Below are 19,497 nucleotides of genomic sequence, written 5' to 3' on the forward strand. Positions count from 1 at the left end.
GGAAGCTTCCATTCTCCCTGGGATGAGACAGACGTCTGCATGGCAAATCGCTGGAAATGTGAACAGCAGTGCGCAGCTCTGAGGAGCTTTGAGGGGCGCAGGCTTTGAGGAGCTAAACGGCCTGGCCAGCACGCAGAAGGCCCCTCGGCCCAGCTGAGACCAGTCCTCTTCCTGGTGGTGACATCAAGGTGCCTGAAAACTGGGCGCTCCCGCCCACAGCCCCCACCTGTTAGAGGGGCAGGATTAGTGCCAGTGTCCTCAGACCCCGGAGAGCAGGTGGTGGCAGGGGAATGACAGTGGCATATGAAGAGGCTGGAGGCAGCTGTAGCTCTTGGGACAGCCCTGCAATGGCTTCTGGGAGTGCAGGTCTCTGGAAGGGGTGCCAGGTTGTGGCCTTGGACCCCTCCTCTAAATGGACCATCCTGGCTGGCCACCCAAAAGGAAAGAGGGCTTGATCGTCAGAGCCGAGGAGGGGAGACGTGCCCAGAACCATGCAGGCCTGCAAGAAGGGCCCGCTGTACAAGGCCCCGTGGAGCACTGGGGAAAATGAGGCCCACTGCCCCTCACCGTCCAGTAGCACCGCCTGTGGAGATGGCAGCAGGCACGCTTGGGGCAGGGGAAGCCACCCCTGTGGGGAAGGGGACTTTGCCCCCAAGGCCCAGAGTGCCTGCTTACTCACAGCCCCGGGGAAGTGGGTGTGAGCGCCCAGCTCCTGGCTCAGCTCGCAGCCCCCTGCGCCCACTCCCCACTGGCGAGGTCGCAGCCCCTGCTCTCTGCTCTGCGGCCTGCGGGCACTCCCAGGAGAAGCGCCAAGCCGGGGCGTTCTCACGCTGGCCAGTGGCATCTTAATGAAGTCGCTTGCTTTTCTTAGTCCTTTTTTAAGACTTTACGTACTGTTATCAGAAGCGTGATCCTTGGCGTGGCGGTCGCTGCTCCCAGATTTTGTGGCAGCCGGTCAGTGCACACACAGGCTCCTGTTCCCACCACGACGATGATGTTGGAAAACCGGACCCACAGAAGAACTAAGGGCAGAGAACACACTCCAGGGGGGGCTTCCTGCCACCCACAGACCTGGCAGGAGCTGGCCTTCGAGGACACAGGGAGGGGCCTGTGTCCCAGCTGGTGACCACGGGGGAGGGCTCAGGGAGGGTGGCCCTCCAATGAAGAGCCTGCCTTGTCCTCCAGGGCACGTCCTACCTGATGGGAAAAGATGCGAGCTGCAAGCCATGGGCAGCAGGCAGCCTCGGAGAGCCCGAGAGCTGCGGCCTCTTCCTTAACCTGGCCTCCATCGGCCCTGGCCCCCGCTCCCACCTTCACTGTGCAATGAGGTCACAGAAGAAGCCGTCCTGGGGAAGAATCTAGGAAACGTGTTCTGGGATGAAGGGGTAAGTTCAGAGATGGGGACATGGAGTGAGAGGAAGGCTGGGAAGACAGGTACCTGCGACGGGGAGTGCCAGTTGGAGGTGGGGGGGTGGGCATCCATCCTGGAAGGGCAGAGCCACTATGGGGAGGGCTTGGGGACTGGAGCCCCAGGAGCCCAGTCTCCCAGGGCGGAGGCTCTGCTGTCTTCCCAGGGACCTGAGATGCAGCACCCAGTGCTGCTCCAGTCCCTGGCCCCAGAAGGCAGAGACATGTAGCTGGGAAAGTGTCCCTCGAGTCCAGGGCCCCAGCAATGGTAAGGCCCCCCACTCCTGTTCTCGGCAAATAGTTCTTCCAGCATCTCTGAGGTCAGGACGTGTTTCCATCGAAGGGGGTCATGATCTGATCGGAAGGCCTTTTCCCGGGTGGTGCAAGCAGGAGTGGGGTGTCCGGAAGCCCGAGTGTTCCCAGGGCAGGTGGTCGCAGCCAGAGCAGGGCCGGGCTGCCCTGTGAGCCCAGTGGAAGGCACGGTGGCACCTGCTGGAAGCAGAGGGTTCGGCACGAACTTGACGCAACCGAGAGCTGATAGGTAAAGGATGTCGGCAATGCCATTCCTATTTATAATTAAGAAGATAACTTAATTACTGCTATTAAAACCTAAGCTTCTCCCCCATGGGGGCTGCTTTTCACAAAACACCTTTGGTTTTGCTGTTCCCCCACACAGACCTGGCAGCGGTTTACATAGAGGCGCCGAGGCTCCAAAGTCTCATCTTGTGAACTCATCTGGTTTGAAGTAGTATAACAAGCAGGGAAGGGAAGCGAATCAAAGGCAAGATTTGTGTGTTTTTTTTTTAATACAGAAAGCATGTGGGGTAGACCAGGAAGCAGCCCCAGCCTCCCCTCGCAGGGCCGGCTGGCCTGTGGGGCCCTGTCACACCCCTCACTGCTCCCCCCCTGGGGCCAGGTCACAATACGGAGGCGGCCTCGGGGTGAGGGGGGCATGTGGGGATCAGGTTTGTGCGGAGGCGTCAGACGTGCCCAGTGCAGATGCCTGGTCCTGCCCCCTGGCACCTGTGAAACCTCGTCGGAACCCACGCAGAGGAGGAGAGGACGGTCCCCGCTGTTCACACAGGCCTCCGGGACTCACACCGCTCCGACGGGGCAGGGGTCAGCACCCAGCACTAAGGGGAAACTGAGGCACGGGGCCCGTGGGACCTGGGAGGTGTGCTCTCCTTCATACCCAGCTCCAGGTGAGGCCATACCCCTGCTGCCCCTGGAATCGTTCCTTTTGTCCCAGAAGCAGCTCCTCAGGCCCCCCACTCCCACCGGCTGCCTGCACAGGGCGCCTCTGCCTCCCTCCCCCGGCAGCTGTGGCCCTATGGAATTCTCCAGTGCACAGACGCTTTGATCTGCAGCACACCTGGAGCTCAGTGCCTCGCCTTCACCCACCCGCCGCCATGCGGGTCCCACACACTCTGTGGACTTCCCCAGCCAGAGGGAAGGGGTGGCGGAAGCCACACAGCCACCAGGCTTCCTCTTCCTCTGCAGTTCCAGGCTCGAGGTGCCACCGGACTCCCCTCATCCCATGGCAGAACCTCTGTGAACAGCCCTCTGTGCCCCAAATGCTTCCCTGAGGGGGAGACTTGTAACCAGCCCCTCCAGCATATTGTCGTCAGAGACGTGCCCACAGCTGCCTGTGCCCTGTAGCTCACCCAACAGGCCTGTTTGGGGCACTTTCTCTTTGGCTCAATAAAGGCATGTGGTTGGGGCACCTGGGTGGCTCAGCAGTTGAGTGTCTGCCTTCGGTTCAGATCATGATCCCGGTGGTCCGGGATTGAGTCCCGCATCGGGCTTCCCGCGTGGAGCCTGCTTCTGCCTCTGCCTGTGTCTCTGCTCCTCTCTCTGTGTCTCTCATGAATAAATTAAAATCTTTTAAAAAATAAATAAAAATAAAATAAAGGCACGTGGTGTTGCCAGCTTAGTGGCAGTACAGTGGAGGGGTGGGCGGGGGGGGGGGTCCCCATTCCAGAGCATCCCTGCACCATCCACGAGCCTGCAGACAAGACCCCGTGGGCTGTGGGTTTGTTAGCATCCTGATGTTCTGGGCTTTTGGAATACCTCGATGAGAGGAGGCAGCAATCACAGGGCTCGCCGGGGTGCCCGGCGCTCATAAGTCCTCTAAAAATGCCAGTTGTTGGTGCTGGAGTATCCTGCACACGGGGCAGCGTTTCCTAAGCTCCCTAGGAGCTGGAGTGTTTATGTCAAAGGCAGAGGCTCCAGCGCCGAGGAAGGCCGCACAGGACGCCCTGCCTGTGGCTCTGGTCTGGTCTTCCTCCTCTCAAAACAGCCAGCTGGGCTTCTGGGGTGGGGGTGGGGTCATGCCCCCACACCCCAGGGTCCTTGGGTTCCCTAGACCCCTTATGTGGGACCCAAAGGGGTAAAGTGGAGAGTAGATAGGCCCTACCCCTCCTCTGCTTAGTCAAGAGTTTACCTATTTCATTTGTGAGGCATCCACTGTTTCTTGAAGGGCTCCGAGGGTTGAGGAGTCTGGGGTCCCCAGCCCAGATCTCTGAGGTCCCTTCTAATCCAAGCTCTTGTCCTCCTGAGTTCTAGCAACCGGACACCTGGAGACAGGTAAAGGGTACAGAATGGGACCTCTGGGCCCACTGAGGAACCCAAAAAAAGGCATTGAGGAGTGAGCCCATGAAGAAGTGGGTCGGATGGGACCCGAGCCCCCACACAGCGCAGCACAGCGGCTGGTGGAAGGGGCAGACCAGGTGTGGTCGCAAAGCAGCCCAAAGCGAGGGACAGGGAAGCTGCCAGGACAGTGGCTTCACGGGGAAGCTGGGGACTGTCTGGGGTAGCTGCCCACGGGATCGGCAGCCCCACCTGGAAGGCAATGGCAACATTGCTGGTGGAGCTCACCAGGTACTGACTGCAGGGGTAAGTGGCTAAGAGTGGCCCTGGTGCCTTTCTGAAACGAGGAGCTCCCAGCAGAAGCCGGCTGACTTTGTCACCTCCCCAGGATGGGAGGTAGGTGACAGAGCCTACTGACGTGTTGCACGGCCGCCCGGAGGAACTAGTCCCACCTGCAGTGCCCATCGTAAAACAACTGAGTGCCCTTCACAGGAGACTGGACACCAGTCAGCAACCAGAACTGACGAGTGGGTGGCAGTGTGGCCAGCCCAGGCGCCCTGCTGTACGATCCCATTTATGAGAAGTTCTTAAGCCGGGCAAACTCATCTACAGGGGAGCAGAGGGTAGAAAACTATGCCTTTGGGGGGCTGCTCCCCAGGGCAGGGCGGCTGTCATCTGCAGCGTCCGGCGAGCTGACCTGCCGCCCATGTGCCGTCCAGCACTCAGAATGCAGCCAGTGAGGAACCGAAGGTTTAATTTTATTCTATTTTTGCTCATTAACATGCAAGTGGCCCGCTATGGCCAGCAGCCACCGTGCTGGACAGCAGCACAGCTTTCCATCTTGAGTGGGTGATGATTACAGGAGCGGGGACACATGCAGGAGGTGGCAGGCTGCACACCGAAGGGCCGCGTGCTCGGCTGCCTCCTCCCGTCTGCAAATACCTGGCACCATGGCCGGTTCAGAGGGGAGCTTCTTCTCACTTCAGCTTTAAACAAAACCCAAACAGACATCTCTCCGACTGTGGTTCTCAACCCCTGACTGTCACCACAGCCTGAGTGTAAAGTGTGCAGAGAAGAGGGAGGCCTCAGAGTCACAGTGGGTCCCAGAGGGGGGCCCAGCACTTGCAGGAGAGACCAGCTCTGCAGGCCACAGTCCATCATTCCCGTAGGCCTCCCAGGGCGGGATGCAGGGTGCATTCGTGGTACAAACGTGAAACAGGCCACGTGAATGGGGAGCCCAATGGTGCATGCCGCTCACCTAGAGGGGAATCTGCAGGGTGGTTAGTAGGACGTCCCTCAGGGGTGGGTGTCCAGAGTTGCCCTGAAGCTGCGCCCACAGAGCCCACTGGCCGCTCAAGCAGGTGCTGCAAGTCTTCACGCCCTGGCATCAGATGAACTTTGAAGCTTTGTCAGACCTTGGCTCAGAGCTCACTCCCCAGCAGCCTGGTCGCCCCCTCCCTTTGTAGACCTGCCTCATGGAAACCCTGCCTGCCGTCCAGCCGCTAAGCCTCCAGTCACCTCACACCACCAGGGTGAGCACATCCAGGAAGAAAGCATCCAGTCTGGGACAGTCGTTGGGAAACGGCTGGCTGCACTGGGGAGAGGTGGCACCAGGTGGCCACCGCCATGTGGCAGCGATAGCCACAAACGTACTGGGACAGACACAGAGGGGGATAGAAGCTCAGCCCCTTGCATTTCCCGTCCATCTTGTGTCCAAGTCAGCAGCCTTGACGTTGACCGGTTGTCAGCTTTTCCTGCCTGGACTCAGGAAGGGAGGGATCAAAGGGTTCCTCTGGCCCCATCCCTGGTGTTGAGTTAATGGGGAGAGGTCCCTCACCACCTGGCCTGGGAAAAATGCTTCAGAGACAGGTTTCAAGATGACTCATGACCACTGTCATTGTGCCCCCTGCCCAGGTCACTCCGTGGGGACAGTCACAGGGAACAAAGTCAATAAACAGGGGAAAACGCAGGCCTGGGCTAGGGCCAGCCAGGGGAAATGCTAGAACAGCAGAACTGCCTGTTTTTGTCTTTCTGCGGATCAGTCAGAGCTTCTCCCCCTCCCCGCCCCCAGCTGACAGTGTGTCCTGTCCTGATGGTTGTTTCCAGCTTCCGTGGAAAAGCACCCAGGACGGCACTGGTCCTGCACACAGGCCCGGGCCCTTCCGGGGGAGAGGGACAACCGCGGGAAGGCCGGTGCACACCTGGTCTGGGGCGGAGCCCCGGTCGCTTCGGCCTGGGGGAGGACGGGATGAAGCCACCGGGTGGAGGCGGGGGCGGGCGGCGGGGAGACCGGGGGAGACCGGGGCGCGCACCCCGACGGCCGGGCCGGGCCGGGGCGGGGGCCGGGGGCGGGGCGGGCCGGGGCGGGCGGGGCCGGCGGGCGGGGAGGCGCTCGGGCGCACTGCGGGCACCGCTCGGCGACGGCGCGGGAGGCCCCGAGGCCGAGCCCACCGGACACCCGAGCCCCGGCGTCCCCCGTGCGCTCTCAGCGGACGCGAATAAATGGACACGTAGGCAGCTTCCAAAAGAGGCGAAACCTTTATCAAGTCGGCGCCGGCGCGGTATCTACAGTATCTACAAATATCTACACGTATCTACACCGCCTGCAGACGGCTCCCGGGTCGTCTACACTGCAACTGCCGGCCGGGCCGGGGTGGGGGCGGGGGCGACGCGGTCTCGCGGAGAACAATAAATATCACTTCCTTCCGCCGCCGACCGGGCGCTTTGGCACTGGCGGCGCGGACCGGCCCCGCGGCGGCTCCGGGCGGGGGACCGGCGAGGCGGCCGACGGCTTCGCGGCCGGCCCCGGGGCGGCGGGAGCGCGTCCTGGGGCCCCTGGGGCTGCGTGGGCGGGCACCCCGACGGCCCTGGGGCTGCCGCGGCGCGCGGCGGCGGGCGGCGGCCGCACTATCTGGGGCAGTAGTCGTAGGAGCCGGGCGGCGCGGCCCCGGCCGACGAGTACATGTTGGCGGCGGCGGCGGCGGCGGCGGCGGCGGCTGCGGCGGCGGCGGCGGGGCTCACCGCGGGGTGGTGGTGCGGGTGCGCGTGCGCGTGCGCGTGCGGGTGGTAGCCGTGGCCGCGCAGGCCGGGCAGCGGGTAGGGCGCCGGCCGGCTCTTGGCCCCGAGGTAATGGTCGTAGGCGGCGGCGGGGTACTTGTAGGGGTGGTGGTGCAGCGGCTCCGACGCGCCGGGCGCCTCCAGGCGCAGCTCGGGGTGCGGGGGGCTGGGCCGGCCCCCGGGCGCACCGGGCAGCGGGACGAGGCCGCCGGCGCCGCCGGCCCCGGGCAGCGCGGGGCTCAGCACCCGAGCCAGCAGCTGCGGCGGGTGCGCCGGGTCCCCGAGCACGGCCGGTCCGCCCGCGTCGCGCTCGAATTCGCGCCGAGCCTCGGCCGCGTCTGCGGGGAGGGCCGGGGGTGAGCGCGCCGGGCGGGCGCCTGGGGGACCCGCGCGCTCCCGGGGCCCTCCCCGGGGCCCTCCCCAGGGGCCCGCGCCCCTCCGCGGGCGGCGGGCGGCGGGCGGCGGGCGGCGGGCGGGGCGGGCGCGGCGCAGCCGTCGGGCCGGGCGGGCGAGTGCGCGCTTGCCCGCCGCCACGACCGTTGAGCAACCGGCGCGAAGGCCGCGAGCGCCCCTGGGGCGCGGGCGAGGCGAGGCCCGGCTCGGCCGCCGGCCTGGGGCGGAGCGCGCTCGGGGCCGCGGCCCGGATCCCACGACCCCCGGCCCTACCTTTCTCGGCGCCGTTGGGCTGCGTGGGGGAGGCCACGGGGTTCCGCGAGCGCGCGAAGGCGCTCATAAGCGGCAGCGCGCCGGGCCGGTGGTTCCGGGGCCTGCGGGAGGGAGGAGGGCGGCGGGTCAGGGGGCGCCCCCGCCAGGCTCCGGAGCAGCGCAGTCGCCGTCTCCCCGGAGGACACTCACCAGTCCTCCGGGTCGCAGTCTCGGAAGCCTTTGGCGAAGGGGTTGCTGGCGATCTTGAGCTGCGTGATCTGCGGGTGGGGTGGGGGGCGAAGCGGGCACTGAGCAAGTGGGTAGGGCCCCTGCGCTGGGGGCGCGAGCTCCAGTCCGGTAGTGTTTGCAGGAGCTCCCCAGGTAGGGGCCCTTTTACTCCTCGGGGACACAAACCTCCCCAGTTAACTCTCTCCTGCCAAACGGGGAAGCTCCTTTCTCGCTAAAGAACCCCTCTGTGGTCCCAAGTGACTAGGATGGAGACCCCGTGTCCCTGGCTGGGATGGGAATGTGGTCCCTTCCACCACCGACCCACAGTGTGTGTGTGTTGGGGGGGGATGCCCTAGGAATTTGGGTAAGCCATGGATCAGGCCCCTGATGGGGAGTTTCCGGAATGGTTTGAAAACAAACTTTCAGGCCGCACTGACAGTTGCTGCTGGAGAGGTCAACCTGATAGGAGGCTGGGCCAGCCTGCAGCAGAGGGGAGGAGGCTGCTTGAGGCCCTTGGGGGGGCGACCCCACCGTGTTAGATCCCACCAGAACCCAAAGCTTTGGTTACAAACCTTTGTCCCCAGGCAGCACTGGGAAATTGCAACCCAGTAGTATTGAATTTGCCCATCCCAGGGCCTCACCCGGTGGTTCTGGTAGGCAGTGACCGCGGTGAAGCGCGTCTCCTCAAATACGAAGGTTTTAAAGTTCTCCTCAGCGTATTTCTCACTATCTTTGCGTGGGTCCACATAGACAACATGGAAGCGGGGCTGGTATCTGTGCATGGAGTTGAGAATAATCTGGAAGACAAGGTGGCAAGTTTGGAACTAGGAAATGGGCAAAGCTCTAGATAGGCAGTGAACTTCCCGGAGAACTTGGACAAAAGCCTGAACTCTCAAAATGAGGTCCGGTTTTGGGGCTCAACTGGAGACTGCAATCAACTGGGGACCGCGAGGAAAGTCTCTAAATGGCAAAAGATCAGGGTTACGATCCTCTCTCCGTAGGTCCTTGAGAACTACTTGAGGCCCCCAGTGGGTGGGTGGGAGGTGGCTGGAGGCCAGAGCTCAGCCTGGCAGGAAAGCGGCATCACCCCGCATGGATTGTGCAAAGCCTCCTGCAGCCAACCCCCCCCCACACACACACACTATCACCACACGCACACAAACCGCCCCATCCTTTCTAGTTAAAAAGTCTCCAGCAAAAGATCGGGAATGGGGTATGGGGAGCACAGTGACACCGTCTCCAGGCCCGAGGGCCACTGGGCCCACTCTGCTCAGCCTGTCCCTCATTCACACCCCGAGCTGCCCAAGCTCTGTGTCTGGTTCTGGTCAACAGGAACTCTGGAGGGCCCACACCAGGGATAGCAACAGCAAGGTCGCCTGGGGAGGTGCGGGGGTGGCTCACATGGCCGTTGTCATCCAGCAGGTTGTTGGTCAGCTTGAGCTTGTCAAAGGACACGATTTGCTTCATCCACTGTGCACCCTTGGCAGGCGAGTCAGGGTGGTAGTGTACACGGCCTGGCGTGGCGGGGTCCGCCTTCCCGGCCACCAGCCAGGAGGAGCTGTGGAAGGCGTACCTGGGGCAGCACGGGAACAGGGGGTCATGCCAAGCGGGGTGAACCGAGAGGGCCTTGCGGAGTGCACCGCAGAAATGCCTCTGATGATCTCCCCATCACGGGTGAAATGGAGCTTTCGGCTGCCACACAGACTGGGAGCGTTTCCGAGGGGCACCGGGAAGAAAACAGAAAACTCCCTCCCGTCCCAACACACGAGACGACGGGAAGCCGGGCACCGGGGGAGGAGGCGGGACGCCACATTTCGCCGCACGCGGGTCTGCGGCTCGGGCCTCCCCACCACCGGCTCGAGTCGGATTTGGCAGCGCCGGCGGCGGCCTCGGGCGCAGGGCGGACCACGGTCTCTTTATTAATTGCTGTTAATTGTCCGGGCGGCTGAGACCCGCCCTGCATAATCTCTCCCGGCCACCCCACCTTTCCTGCTCGGCTCCAGGGCCCAGCATTCCCCGGGAGTGGGGGCAGGGGACAAGGTGCCCACGCTCACCTCGTGGGAGAAGGAGACGCGAAGAAAGGCAGGGGCTGTGTGCGAGGGGCCTCGGGCCAAGCTGGCCCAGGGGCGTGGGAGCTGCCTCAGGCCTACGCCGGTGGAGGGGCCCAGCCTGTGTGACCTCCTGAGGGGAGTTCCCAAGAACCGCTGGGGGTGGGGTGTGTGGGTCTGGGGTCTGACAGGGCTGGGGAGGGAGGAGGTCACGGGGGCCTGTGGGGCAGCCGGGGCAGGTGCTGGGACTCCTGGTCACTAATGTCCTCGTGGGCTGCCCTCAGAGGCGTCACCAGGCGGGGACCGGCCGCTCCCCAGGGCACCCTCCCTGGTCCCGCTGGGCGCTCACCGGTAGCGCTTGTCGTCCACGGGAACGAAGTCCATGAGGAGCATGTAGTCGGCCATGGGGTCCATGCCGAAGAGCTTCACTTGAAACGTGGGGAACATGCGCCTGGGGGCGGCGAGGCCTCCGGTCACCTCGGGTGGGGGAAGGCAGGGCTGCCCCACCTTGACCACCCCAGGACGGTTCAGCGCCGGGCCCCTCCATCCCCTCTCCTCTGCCTCAGCTACTCCGGCCCAATCAGGCCCTGGCCCAGCCAAGGGTAAATGGAGTGTCAGGGCAGCCCCCTGCCCCCTTTTTTGAAACCCCAGAACGGTTCCCTAAGCCCTGGAGCGGAGCCTCCCTGCCCCAACATCATCTGTGGCTTCTTCTGCCACATTTGCGTGCACAGAGCCAGCCTAGCATTTGCCGATTCTCGGCTGTCCGGCCCAGAGCGAGCCTCAGCCGGCAGCACCCTATCAGCAGACTCCCAAGACGCGGTCCCAGAGATCCTCGGCCCCCCAGAGCCTCCCCAGCTCCATCTAAGAGACGGATGTAAACTCCCGGCTCGAACAAAGTGAAACCAGGGCACTCTGTGTGGCTCCCAGGAGTCCCGGTTGCCCTTTCGGCTGGGTCTGCGGCTGCTCCCCAATCCCTCCAACGAGGCTGAGGGCTCGGAGCCCATAGGCTCAACTCTTAGGCCCAATGAAGGAGTCTCCCCACCTTCCTCGGGACACACACAAGTTCCCACCGGCCACAGTAACCCCCTGGACTCAGCTCCTCCGGGAGAACCTGGCTCGTGCTCTCATGGTCACCTAACTCTCCCCTCCCCTGGACTCTGACTCTGTGACCCATCCAGGCTCTTGAAAGGACATTCTGTGGCTCCTGGATGGGCCGCCGACCGTGCGCCGGCCCTGTCCCTGACAGCACAGCAGTCCCCGCCGGCCCAGGAGGGCTGTGTGAGGCTTGGCTCCCATCTGCCCTTCCTACGGCTTCCCCTCATAGGCAACTCCCTGCAGGCGGTGGGCAGAAAGCAGATGCCATGGAGCCAGCCCTCCGGGTCAGACCTGCCACCGCCGCCTCTGCAGGCTGGTGGGTGCTACAGAACGGTGGCTTTCGGGGTAAAGCCTGGCCACAACCAAGGCCCTTGCTGGGCTGGACCGGGCCAGAGGCTGGGGTGCCATCCTCAGGGGACAGTAAGGAGAGCCGGGAGAAGACCCGCAGAGCTGAAGCTGAGCGTAGGCCCCAGGATCCCCAGGGAGGACAGCCGCGGCAGCGAAACAGAAACCGCGAGAAGGCTCTGCAAACAGGCCCTGAGCTCCCCTTGGCTGTGTGGACGCAGAGCTGGTGTCTCTGTGTGTACATTAGACACAGCCCGGCACCCGCCTTTGTCTGCTGGTCAAATCGGTTGCATCGCAAAACTTGTTCCCCTTCTCTCTGGGCCCTTAAAACAAACACAGGCCAATTGGAAGGCTGCAGCCCCGGCCCCAGAGCCAGGCCCCACAATCACGCGGAATTTAGGCCCGAGGAAGGTGGGTCGCAACCTCCAGCAAAGGGGGGGATACTGTTTTTTAAGGGTCTCCGCTCTCTGCTGCCGTGTGGCAGACAACTGCCCAGCTGCCCCTCTCCAGCTAACCCGTGTCCACTGAATTGGGGAACTAAAGACGTGACTTTCCTTTGAGGTGGGAGCCACTGGGAGCCGGTAGGCGAGGCCGCGCCGTAGCCCCGTGAGCTCCGGGCCGGCCTGGGCTTCCGGCGGCGGCGGGCGCCTCGGGGCTGCGGGGGGGGGCGAGCCGGCCGCCGCGCTCCTCCACCCGCCGGCCTTCCTGGCTGCCCGCGCCCTCGTCGCCGGAGCCGGGACCGCGGAGAACCAGAGCCAGCTCGCGCCTGCAGGGGCCGCAGGTGGCGGGCGCGCCCCCACCCGCCGGCGGGGCCCACGCGCGGGGAGGGTCGGGCGGCGAGGGGGCACCCTGACCTGCCGGCCTTGGTGACGATCATCTCGGTGCCCAGCTGGTTGAACTCGTCCCACAGCGCCTTCATCTCCAGCTGCACGCTCACGCTGGCCACCTTGGCGTTCTTCTTCACCGGCGCCTTAGCGGCGGCCGCGCAGCTGGCCCCGGGGCCCTCGGGCTCGGCGGCGGCGCTGCTGGCGGCCCCCGCGGCCGGCACGAACGGGTAGGCGTGCGGCGGCGGGCCCGGGGCGCCGGGGGCGGCGGCGGCGCACGGGTCGTAGCGCGGCGGCGGGGGCTCGCGCGGGCCGTAGGGGTCGGCGCCCGGCGACGCGGCGCCCGGGAAGCCCCCCGCGGCCCCCAGGCTGCTCAGGCTGCTGGCCGTGAAGGCTGCAACGTCGCAGAAGTGCGAGAGCTGCGTGAGCCACGGGCTGGACACGGCGGAGATCATGACCCGCGGGCCGCCGCCGCCGCCGCCCCGCCGAGGTGAGCGCTGCCCCGCGCCCCGGGCCGAGTGGCGGGCGTGCGCTGCGCCCCGGGCCGCGCCGCCCTCACCGCGGGCCGGCCCCGAGGAGGCGCCCCGCCCCGCCCCGCCCCGCGCCCCCCCGCCCCCGGCGCCGAGACAATGGGCTCGCTCCCCTCCCCCGCGCTCGCCCCTCCCCCGCCCTGCCCCCCTCCCCAGCCCCCAGCCCGCCCGCCGCGGCTCGCTCGGCCCGGGCCCCCCGACCGCCCGGACCGGCTCCCCGGAGCGCCGGGCCGCCCGCCGCCCCTCGCTCTGCCGCCCTCCCGCGTTGCATTTCTCCTTTCTCTCTCCGGGCTCTTTTCCCAATTTGTTATTTCTTTACCTTTGTCTTCCTCGAGGAAAATTTCCCTCCTAATCCTCTTTCCTTCTTCCACTATCTCTTTCGTTTCTCTTTATTCCTGTTTTATTTTTTGCTGCCTCCTTTCCCCAGTTCTGTTCCTCTCCTTTCTTTCCACTTCGTTTTTCAACACTTCATCTTTCTTTTCCAGTCTGCCTTTTGCCTCTTATTTCTGTAGGTCTTTTTCCTGTTATTCAGGGATTTTTCCTTTTTTTTTTTTTTAACAAAATAAAAACTGGAGATTTTCTCTAGCTTTTCGCTTTCTTTTATGACTTTATTTTCTGTCTTCCATTTCCCTTCACTTCCTTCTTTTTCGTTCTCGCTCTCTTTATTTCTTTAACATCTCTCTTTTTTCCTACCTTTCTTTTGAGCTTTTTGTGTTTTCTCTCTTCTCAATTTCTTTTCCTCCTGCTGCCCTCACCACTTTCTCTCTCTCAGTTTTCCGGGGTTCCCAGACTCTATGACACCCTCCTTTCCTGCCACCTTCCCTCCACCTCTCTCAGCTTGCGGCCACCTCTGCCGTCTGCCTCTGGTCCTCCCCTCCTGTCCTGCCTGGCTTCCACCAGTCCCATTCTGGGCCTGAGTCTAGCCACTTGCAGGTCTCTGCAGCTGGTTCCCCAGGCTGGAGGGTGCACAGGCTTTGGGCGGGATGCCTGCCCGTCTTCCCTGCTCCTGGAAGCCTGGAGGCCACCCCGCCAGAGCTCCCTCCACCCACTCTGGGCCCCAGGGCAGCAGTGGCAGGGGGTCTGGCGGGCGGGTCCCCGTAGACACAGCCGGGCGGCTCACCTTCCATGTCCCTGGTGACGGTGCTGAAGTGCATCCCGGCCGGGGATCCCAGCAGCCAGCGGAGCTTCGCCGGGTCAGAGGACCGGGGGCCCAGGCGAGTGGTGCGCTCTGCGGCCTCTGCTGCAACCAGAGAGGCGATGCTGAACGCGCTGGCCCGGGGAGACAGCGGGCTCCGCGCGTCCATAGGCGCCCCGGCGGCCTGGCCGGCGCCGCCTCCGACTGCGTGCACCCAGCCGCACCAAGGCCGGCCCAGCCCACGGGACCGGGGGCGGGGGCCTGCGGTGCCACTCACAGCCTCCAGCCCCGGCCCCGGGGGATTATGGCGTCACGGCCCCCCACTCTGGGCTGGTGGCCGCCGAGGGGCCCAGATGGGTGGAGCGCCCTAGGGGGTGTGCGGGCCCTTCTGCTTTTCAAGCTCCCTGCTCGGGCCTCTGCTCCCAGGGACCTCCGTGACCAGCGCCCTTCGAACATCCCGCCGTTCCCACCGAGGCCGGGGTTCCCTCTGTCCGGCGAAGCCACCGTTGCGTCCTACAGCCCCCGAGTGGAGGCAGCTACACCGGAGCGCCCAGCCTCAGCCCGTGTCAGTGAGGCACCGATGGATCGCCGTGGGGCCGCCTGGGCTCAGCTGTGCCCCTGCCCTCGGCCCCTCCCGCCGCCTCCTCCCTGGCTGCCCCTGCACCTGGGTGAGGAGAGGGCAGTTCGGACTCGGCACCGGCCACAGGCGGGCAACCCCCAGCGGTGGCGTCGTCCGGTCCTCAGCGCGGCGGAACAGGACCCAGCGGGCAAACGCCCCCCAGCCCCCTTCGGCCGGCCCGCTGTCGTGGCTGGGGACCCCGAACAGAGGGACGCCGCCCAGGCCGCGCAGCCCGGGAGCCCGAGTGTCACGCGCACCGGCGCGCACCACCCGCCTCTGGCCAGGACGCTTATACATCCGGAGGGTGGGCAGTGCCCGCTGCTCCGACCTCCCCGCGCACCGGCCGGGCGCAGGGAGGGCCGGGGGCGGGGCCTGCACTGGCCCAGGGAGCCGAGGACACGTCGGAGGAGTTCAGCCCGCCGGGTCGGATTGTATGCGGGCCCCCTGCCACCCACCTTACATCCAGGCTGCCCACCTGGGAAGGCCCTGCTGCCTTGGTGCCCAGCCAGGCCCAGCACCGGGAGGCAAGGCCCACCCTGAGGCCTCAAGGCCTCTAGGCCCAGGCATCCGCCACACTTAGGCCTAACTTGGCCTGTGCCTTCCCCCACCTACTGCCGCTGGGGTCTTCTCTGACCCGTTCAGGGCATCCGTGGTTTTGCTGCCCAGTGTCCCCAGCAGAGCACCAAGTCTCCCAGCCTCCCAGGAGCCTCTCTGGCCATTCACCGAGGCTGAGGCTCTCGCAGTCAGAGCCCCTGTTTCCAAGGCTTCTCCGCCCGCAACCATGCTGTAGGCCTTCGCCTGCGCTTGCCTGGGATGAGGGTGGGAGGCAGGCGGCCTCTCCCAGAGCTTCTACAATCCCCGGAGCCTCAGACCCCAGGCTGGAGAGGGTGCTGGCTAGGAAGTGGGCAAAGCTCAGGAACTGAGGACTGGGGAGTAAGCTCCAGTGGGAAGGGACTGGCTCCTGGGCCTGAGATCCAGGAAAGAGCATGAGGCGGTGAGTGCAGCAGGGCAGCATGTGGGCATGTGGCTGGGGCGTGGTGTCTGTGACTTCCTGGACAGGGAGCCCCCCCTACCTGCCCCCCTGGCTGTGGGTATAGTTGTGGAGAGTGGAGGGAGAGGGAAGCTGTCACCAGAGCCTGCCCCCAGCCCTCAGTGGCCATTTGGGGCTGTGACAGTGACACTGACCTGTGGGATCTATGGACAGGTCCTGGGGCGAGTGAGATGTGGAACCAGCTGGGCTTAAGGGCCCTCTTTCCCCTCCCGGAGCAGGGCAGCCCACTGCCTCCAGGACTTCAGGAAGAGCTGCTTCTGATGGAGGGGAGAACCCAGCTAGGAGGGGACATTGGTGGGGCCAGGTCGTGGCAGTGTTGCAGGAGGCGTGCCCACTGCTGGCGGTCCACACCCAGAAAGGCGTGCAGGGCAGTGTCATCCGGGGTATCTCCTGCTGGCAGTCCGCACCCAGAGAGGTCCTGGGCCCTGAAGACTGTGGGGGGGCCAATGTAGGGGCTCTGGGAGGGGCTCCTGTGTGTGGTTGTGCCTTATCTGGGATGCATGCTGCCCGGTGGGGGGGGGGGCGGGAGGCTGGAGGCTGTGTCCTGTGTACCTGGGGAGCCTTCGGCGTGTATCTGGGCACACACCTGAGGGCAGTGGCCAGATGTGGAGACGGAGGGTCACACCAGTATTGAGAAGGGAGAAGTGAAAGTGAAAAGCCCTGGGGCTTCCTGGATGGGTCTCTGGGGCACAGTCCTGAGGCCCTGGGCCCTCGGAATCTGAGGTGGTGGAGGGGAGCGCAGGATCCTCCCAGCCCCCGTTAACCCCTTCCTGCCCAAACTGGGACCTGCTGGGCGGGGCTGGGAGGGAGCAGAGGACCCTGTGGGGTGGGCAAAAACCCTGGTGGAGGAAAAGTGCACTGGGGAGAAGTGGGGGGGGCCTCACCCGGGCGCTCCGCCATCGCGGGGTCCATCCCTTTCCACCCGCGGCGGCTCCTCACCCTCGCTCCTGCAGAACCCGCGACCCCTGCTCTGTGCCCGGGACCCGCGGCCGGAGGGGCCCGAGGCGCTCGAAGCGCGAGGCCGCCTGAGCCTCCAGCCCCGCAGAGTCTCTGCCTCCACCGCCCCCCCGGCCGCGCCTCCTGGGAGCAGCCTCGGTCCCTCCAGGGGCGCGCTCAGCCCTCCGCGCCCCGCGCCCCGCTCCGCGCCCTGCGCCCCGCCCGCAGCCCGAAGGAGCGCGCCGCCCGCCCCCCGCCGGCGCCCCGCACCCCGCGGCCCCCGAGGGAGCGCGCCCGGCCGCGGGAGGCCTTCCCCTCACCTGGCCGGCCGCCGCTCCCTTCCGCCTCGCTCCCCCTGCCGGCCGCGCCGCCAGCACCGCGAGGTAGGAGGCCCGGCGGGGCGCCGGCCTGGGCGGCCGGGAGGGCCCAGCGGCCCGGAGCGGGAGCCGCCCGGGGTCCGCCTCCCCCAGCCGCCGCCGCCCCCCTGCCTGGGGCGCGCAGGGGACGCGGGAGCCGCGTCCTGCAGCGCGGCTGACCGCGAGGTCAGGGCCGCCGTAGACCACTCCACAGGCCCTAAGACCGAGGCTGGCCGTCGCGGGGCACCGGCAGGTACGGGGTGGGGACCAGAAGTCCGGAGGGGGGCGGGGGGCGGGGGCGGGAGGGGCCCGGCGGGGCGGCCTGAGCGCCCGCCCGGTGGCAGCCGGTGCTTCCCTCTGGGCCCTGCGCAGGGTCCCACGTGCGCGCTGGCTGCGCCCCGCACCACCCCGGGGGGTACAGCCCCCCACCCCCCGGAGCCCCAGCATCTCTGGAGTTTGGCCCGCAGCAAGCCCGGTGTGGAGGTTCCCCCCCAGCGCGCGGGAGGCGGCCCCTGAGCCTGGGCTGCCAGGCTCCCGGCCCAGCTCCGCCTCCCCAGAGTGCACGTGTCTCCCCCAGGGGAGCCATCACCACAGGCACCCTACCCTTTTGGCAGGACCCCACTGCTCATCTTCCATCCGTTGTAAAGGCACATCCCTGGCGCTGCCGGGCGGTGGCTGCTAATTCACTCCGACCCTCTCCGTTCCCAGGCCCGGAAGGACCCGTGCACCCTCGTGTAACTCTGGCCGGCACAAAGCCCTGGGTCCTCGCGCCTGAGTGCTCCTGAAGACTAGGGCACGCCACCCGCGCCCCAGGTGGATCCGTGCTGGTGCCTCCAGGAGGATGTGGGTATGTGGTGCACTGGAGACCCTCCTCCTCCAGGAACCAGATTTTGGGTCGGGCCGGAATCCTGTTGCACCTCCCAGGGCACAGACAGAGAAGAGCCCGGCTTTAGGCATTACCTGATCCCATTAAATCGTTTTAAGAAAGATCAGCCAGGAACTGCTGCAAGTGTCTGCTCAGACGTGGCCTCAGGGGTTTCAAAGGACAGTCCTGCACCAGAGAGCACCCTGGACCCTGCCTCTCAGCCTCAGTCAGCGCCAGATCGAAACTTCTTGGGCTCCACAGGGCAGCAGTGGGGGTGGGTGGGAGGGACGCAATCTTTGTTGGAGCCCAGAGGGCCAGCGGGCACAGTGGGTGGCTCTGTCCTCCCTTCTCAGCTCCCTCCCCACCTTGCTGCCTGGCCCTCCCGAAGAAGCCCAACAAAGAAGAATCTTGGCCCCTGGGGCGTGTCCCATCATTCCTTCATTCAGTGAAGGTCCTTTGGCCTTGACGCTGCAAACATAGCTTTCAGGGTGGTGCTGGTGTGGACAGGTGGGGACCCCAAGCTCTGGAGGTGGACAGGTCGGGCTGCTACTCCCACGCTTTCTGCACAGTGGTTGGGCTATAGCCTCTCACCTTCTTTCTGGCCACTGGCCACCGATGGGGGAGAAGAACCTCCAGCTCCTCGCTGAGGAGGGTTGGGCTCCATCGTTGTTCCCCCCACCCCCACCCCAGGGTCCGCATCAAAGCCTCAGAGCCCAAGTTGCACTGTCAGTGGGCACCCTGCATGGGGTGCTGCTTGCCTGAGGAGCACCGGCTGACTACATGCCATGGCTTAGAAACCCTCTGGGTGCTGGGCTGGCACTCCGGGCGGTGGGGGGTTCTTCAGGGGCCGTGGTGTGGCCTGGGCCCCTAGTTGGGGGCAAGAGCAGTTTCCCGCCCCGGTCCTGCGCTGTGCTGCACCCCTCACATCTGTGACACCGTCCTGCAAAGTTGCAGGAAGCGAATCCCTGTCTCAGCTTGAGGACTCAGTGTGTCTGGAAGAGCAGTGGCCCGGTTCACCTCTAACTGCTCCCCAGCCCTTCCCTCCCCATGCCCCTCCCCCTGCGAAGCAGAAGTCCTGGTGAGCGCCCCCTCCCCAGGCTCCCTGCTTGGTGCTGGGCTCTGTGGGTGAGGATGGGTGGCTGCCCAGTCCCTGATTCTGGGGGGTGGCAGGCAGCAGGCAGAAGCCCTGGCTGGGGGCCTGGGCCCACAGTGGGGTTCACACGGAGGGGACAGAGGACTCTGCGGGGATGCCGGAGTGAGCCGGCCGAGCGGATCCTACGAAGTACTTGGTAGAGGTCCAGGAGTTAGACACAGCCTGGTGTGTGCTCTGGTGGCTTGGAGAGGACAGGGCTGGGAGGGAGTTGAAGCCTGACTAGGGAAGGGGCTGGCCCTCTCCCTGCCCCGGTGACATCCCAGGGACTCTTTTTGGACCCCAGTGCCACCTGCCCATGGTCCTAGAGCAGGGCTTGCTGAGGCTCTGGAGTGCTGGCGCCTGGGCCCTGGAGACTCACGCAAACACTAGCCCCTGCCAGGTGAGCATACGGGAACTGAGGGTCGATGGGTGGATACCAGAGGGGATGGCAGTAGTGGGGAGAAGAGAAAGCAGGACAGTGGGACCCTCCCCCTGTGACACCAGGCCCCTCAGAGCCTGGAGGGGGTACAGAGCTGGCTTGCAGCCTCCCTCTATCCGGGGCCTAGCTGCGCCCCCTCACTGTGGGTGCTGCCCTTCAGGGGGACCTGTCGGGGAGATGGTGAGAGGGATGGTGG

At 65.4% G+C, this 19,497-nt stretch overlaps 1 protein-coding gene and 2 long non-coding RNA genes across 5 annotated transcripts; 1 reads left to right on the plus strand and 2 right to left on the minus strand.

Moving 5' to 3' along the window:
• Window positions 1-146: 146 nt before the first annotated feature.
• LOC121475664 lies at window positions 147-3,985 on the minus strand. The gene is made up of 3 exons (XR_005983793.1): window positions 3,851-3,985; window positions 895-1,899; window positions 147-226 (listed from the first exon to the last, which is right to left on the minus strand). It is a non-coding gene; the product is annotated as an uncharacterized LOC121475664 (long non-coding RNA).
• On the plus strand, window positions 1,253-3,164 carry LOC121475663. The gene is made up of 3 exons (XR_005983792.1): window positions 1,253-1,385; window positions 1,798-1,948; window positions 2,084-3,164. It is a non-coding gene; the product is annotated as an uncharacterized LOC121475663 (long non-coding RNA).
• A 2,547-nt stretch (window positions 3,986-6,532) lies between the features above and the next one.
• TBX1 (T-box transcription factor 1) lies at window positions 6,533-16,956 on the minus strand. 3 transcript variants are annotated; one of them, XM_041728388.1, is made up of 9 exons: window positions 16,830-16,956; window positions 13,889-14,008; window positions 12,269-12,632; window positions 10,324-10,425; window positions 9,328-9,499; window positions 8,568-8,723; window positions 7,909-7,976; window positions 7,720-7,820; window positions 6,533-7,391 (listed from the first exon to the last, which is right to left on the minus strand). In XM_041728388.1, exons 2-9 carry the CDS (start codon window positions 13,920-13,922, stop codon window positions 6,904-6,906), a joined length of 1,485 nt encoding a protein of 494 aa, XP_041584322.1. In that variant the 5' UTR covers window positions 13,923-14,008; window positions 16,830-16,956; the 3' UTR covers window positions 6,533-6,903. The 3 variants fall into 3 exon arrangements, with proteins under 3 accessions (XP_041584322.1, XP_041584321.1, XP_041584320.1); XM_041728387.1 differs by lacking the exon at window positions 16,830-16,956 and adding an exon at window positions 14,374-14,460; XM_041728386.1 differs by lacking the exons at window positions 13,889-14,008; window positions 16,830-16,956 and having other exon boundaries at window positions 12,269-12,774.
• Window positions 16,957-19,497: the final 2,541 nt, after the last annotated feature.

Source organism: Vulpes lagopus, chromosome 14 (assembly GCF_018345385.1).
Source record: "Vulpes lagopus strain Blue_001 chromosome 14, ASM1834538v1, whole genome shotgun sequence".
NCBI lineage: Eukaryota > Metazoa > Chordata > Mammalia > Carnivora > Canidae > Vulpes > Vulpes lagopus.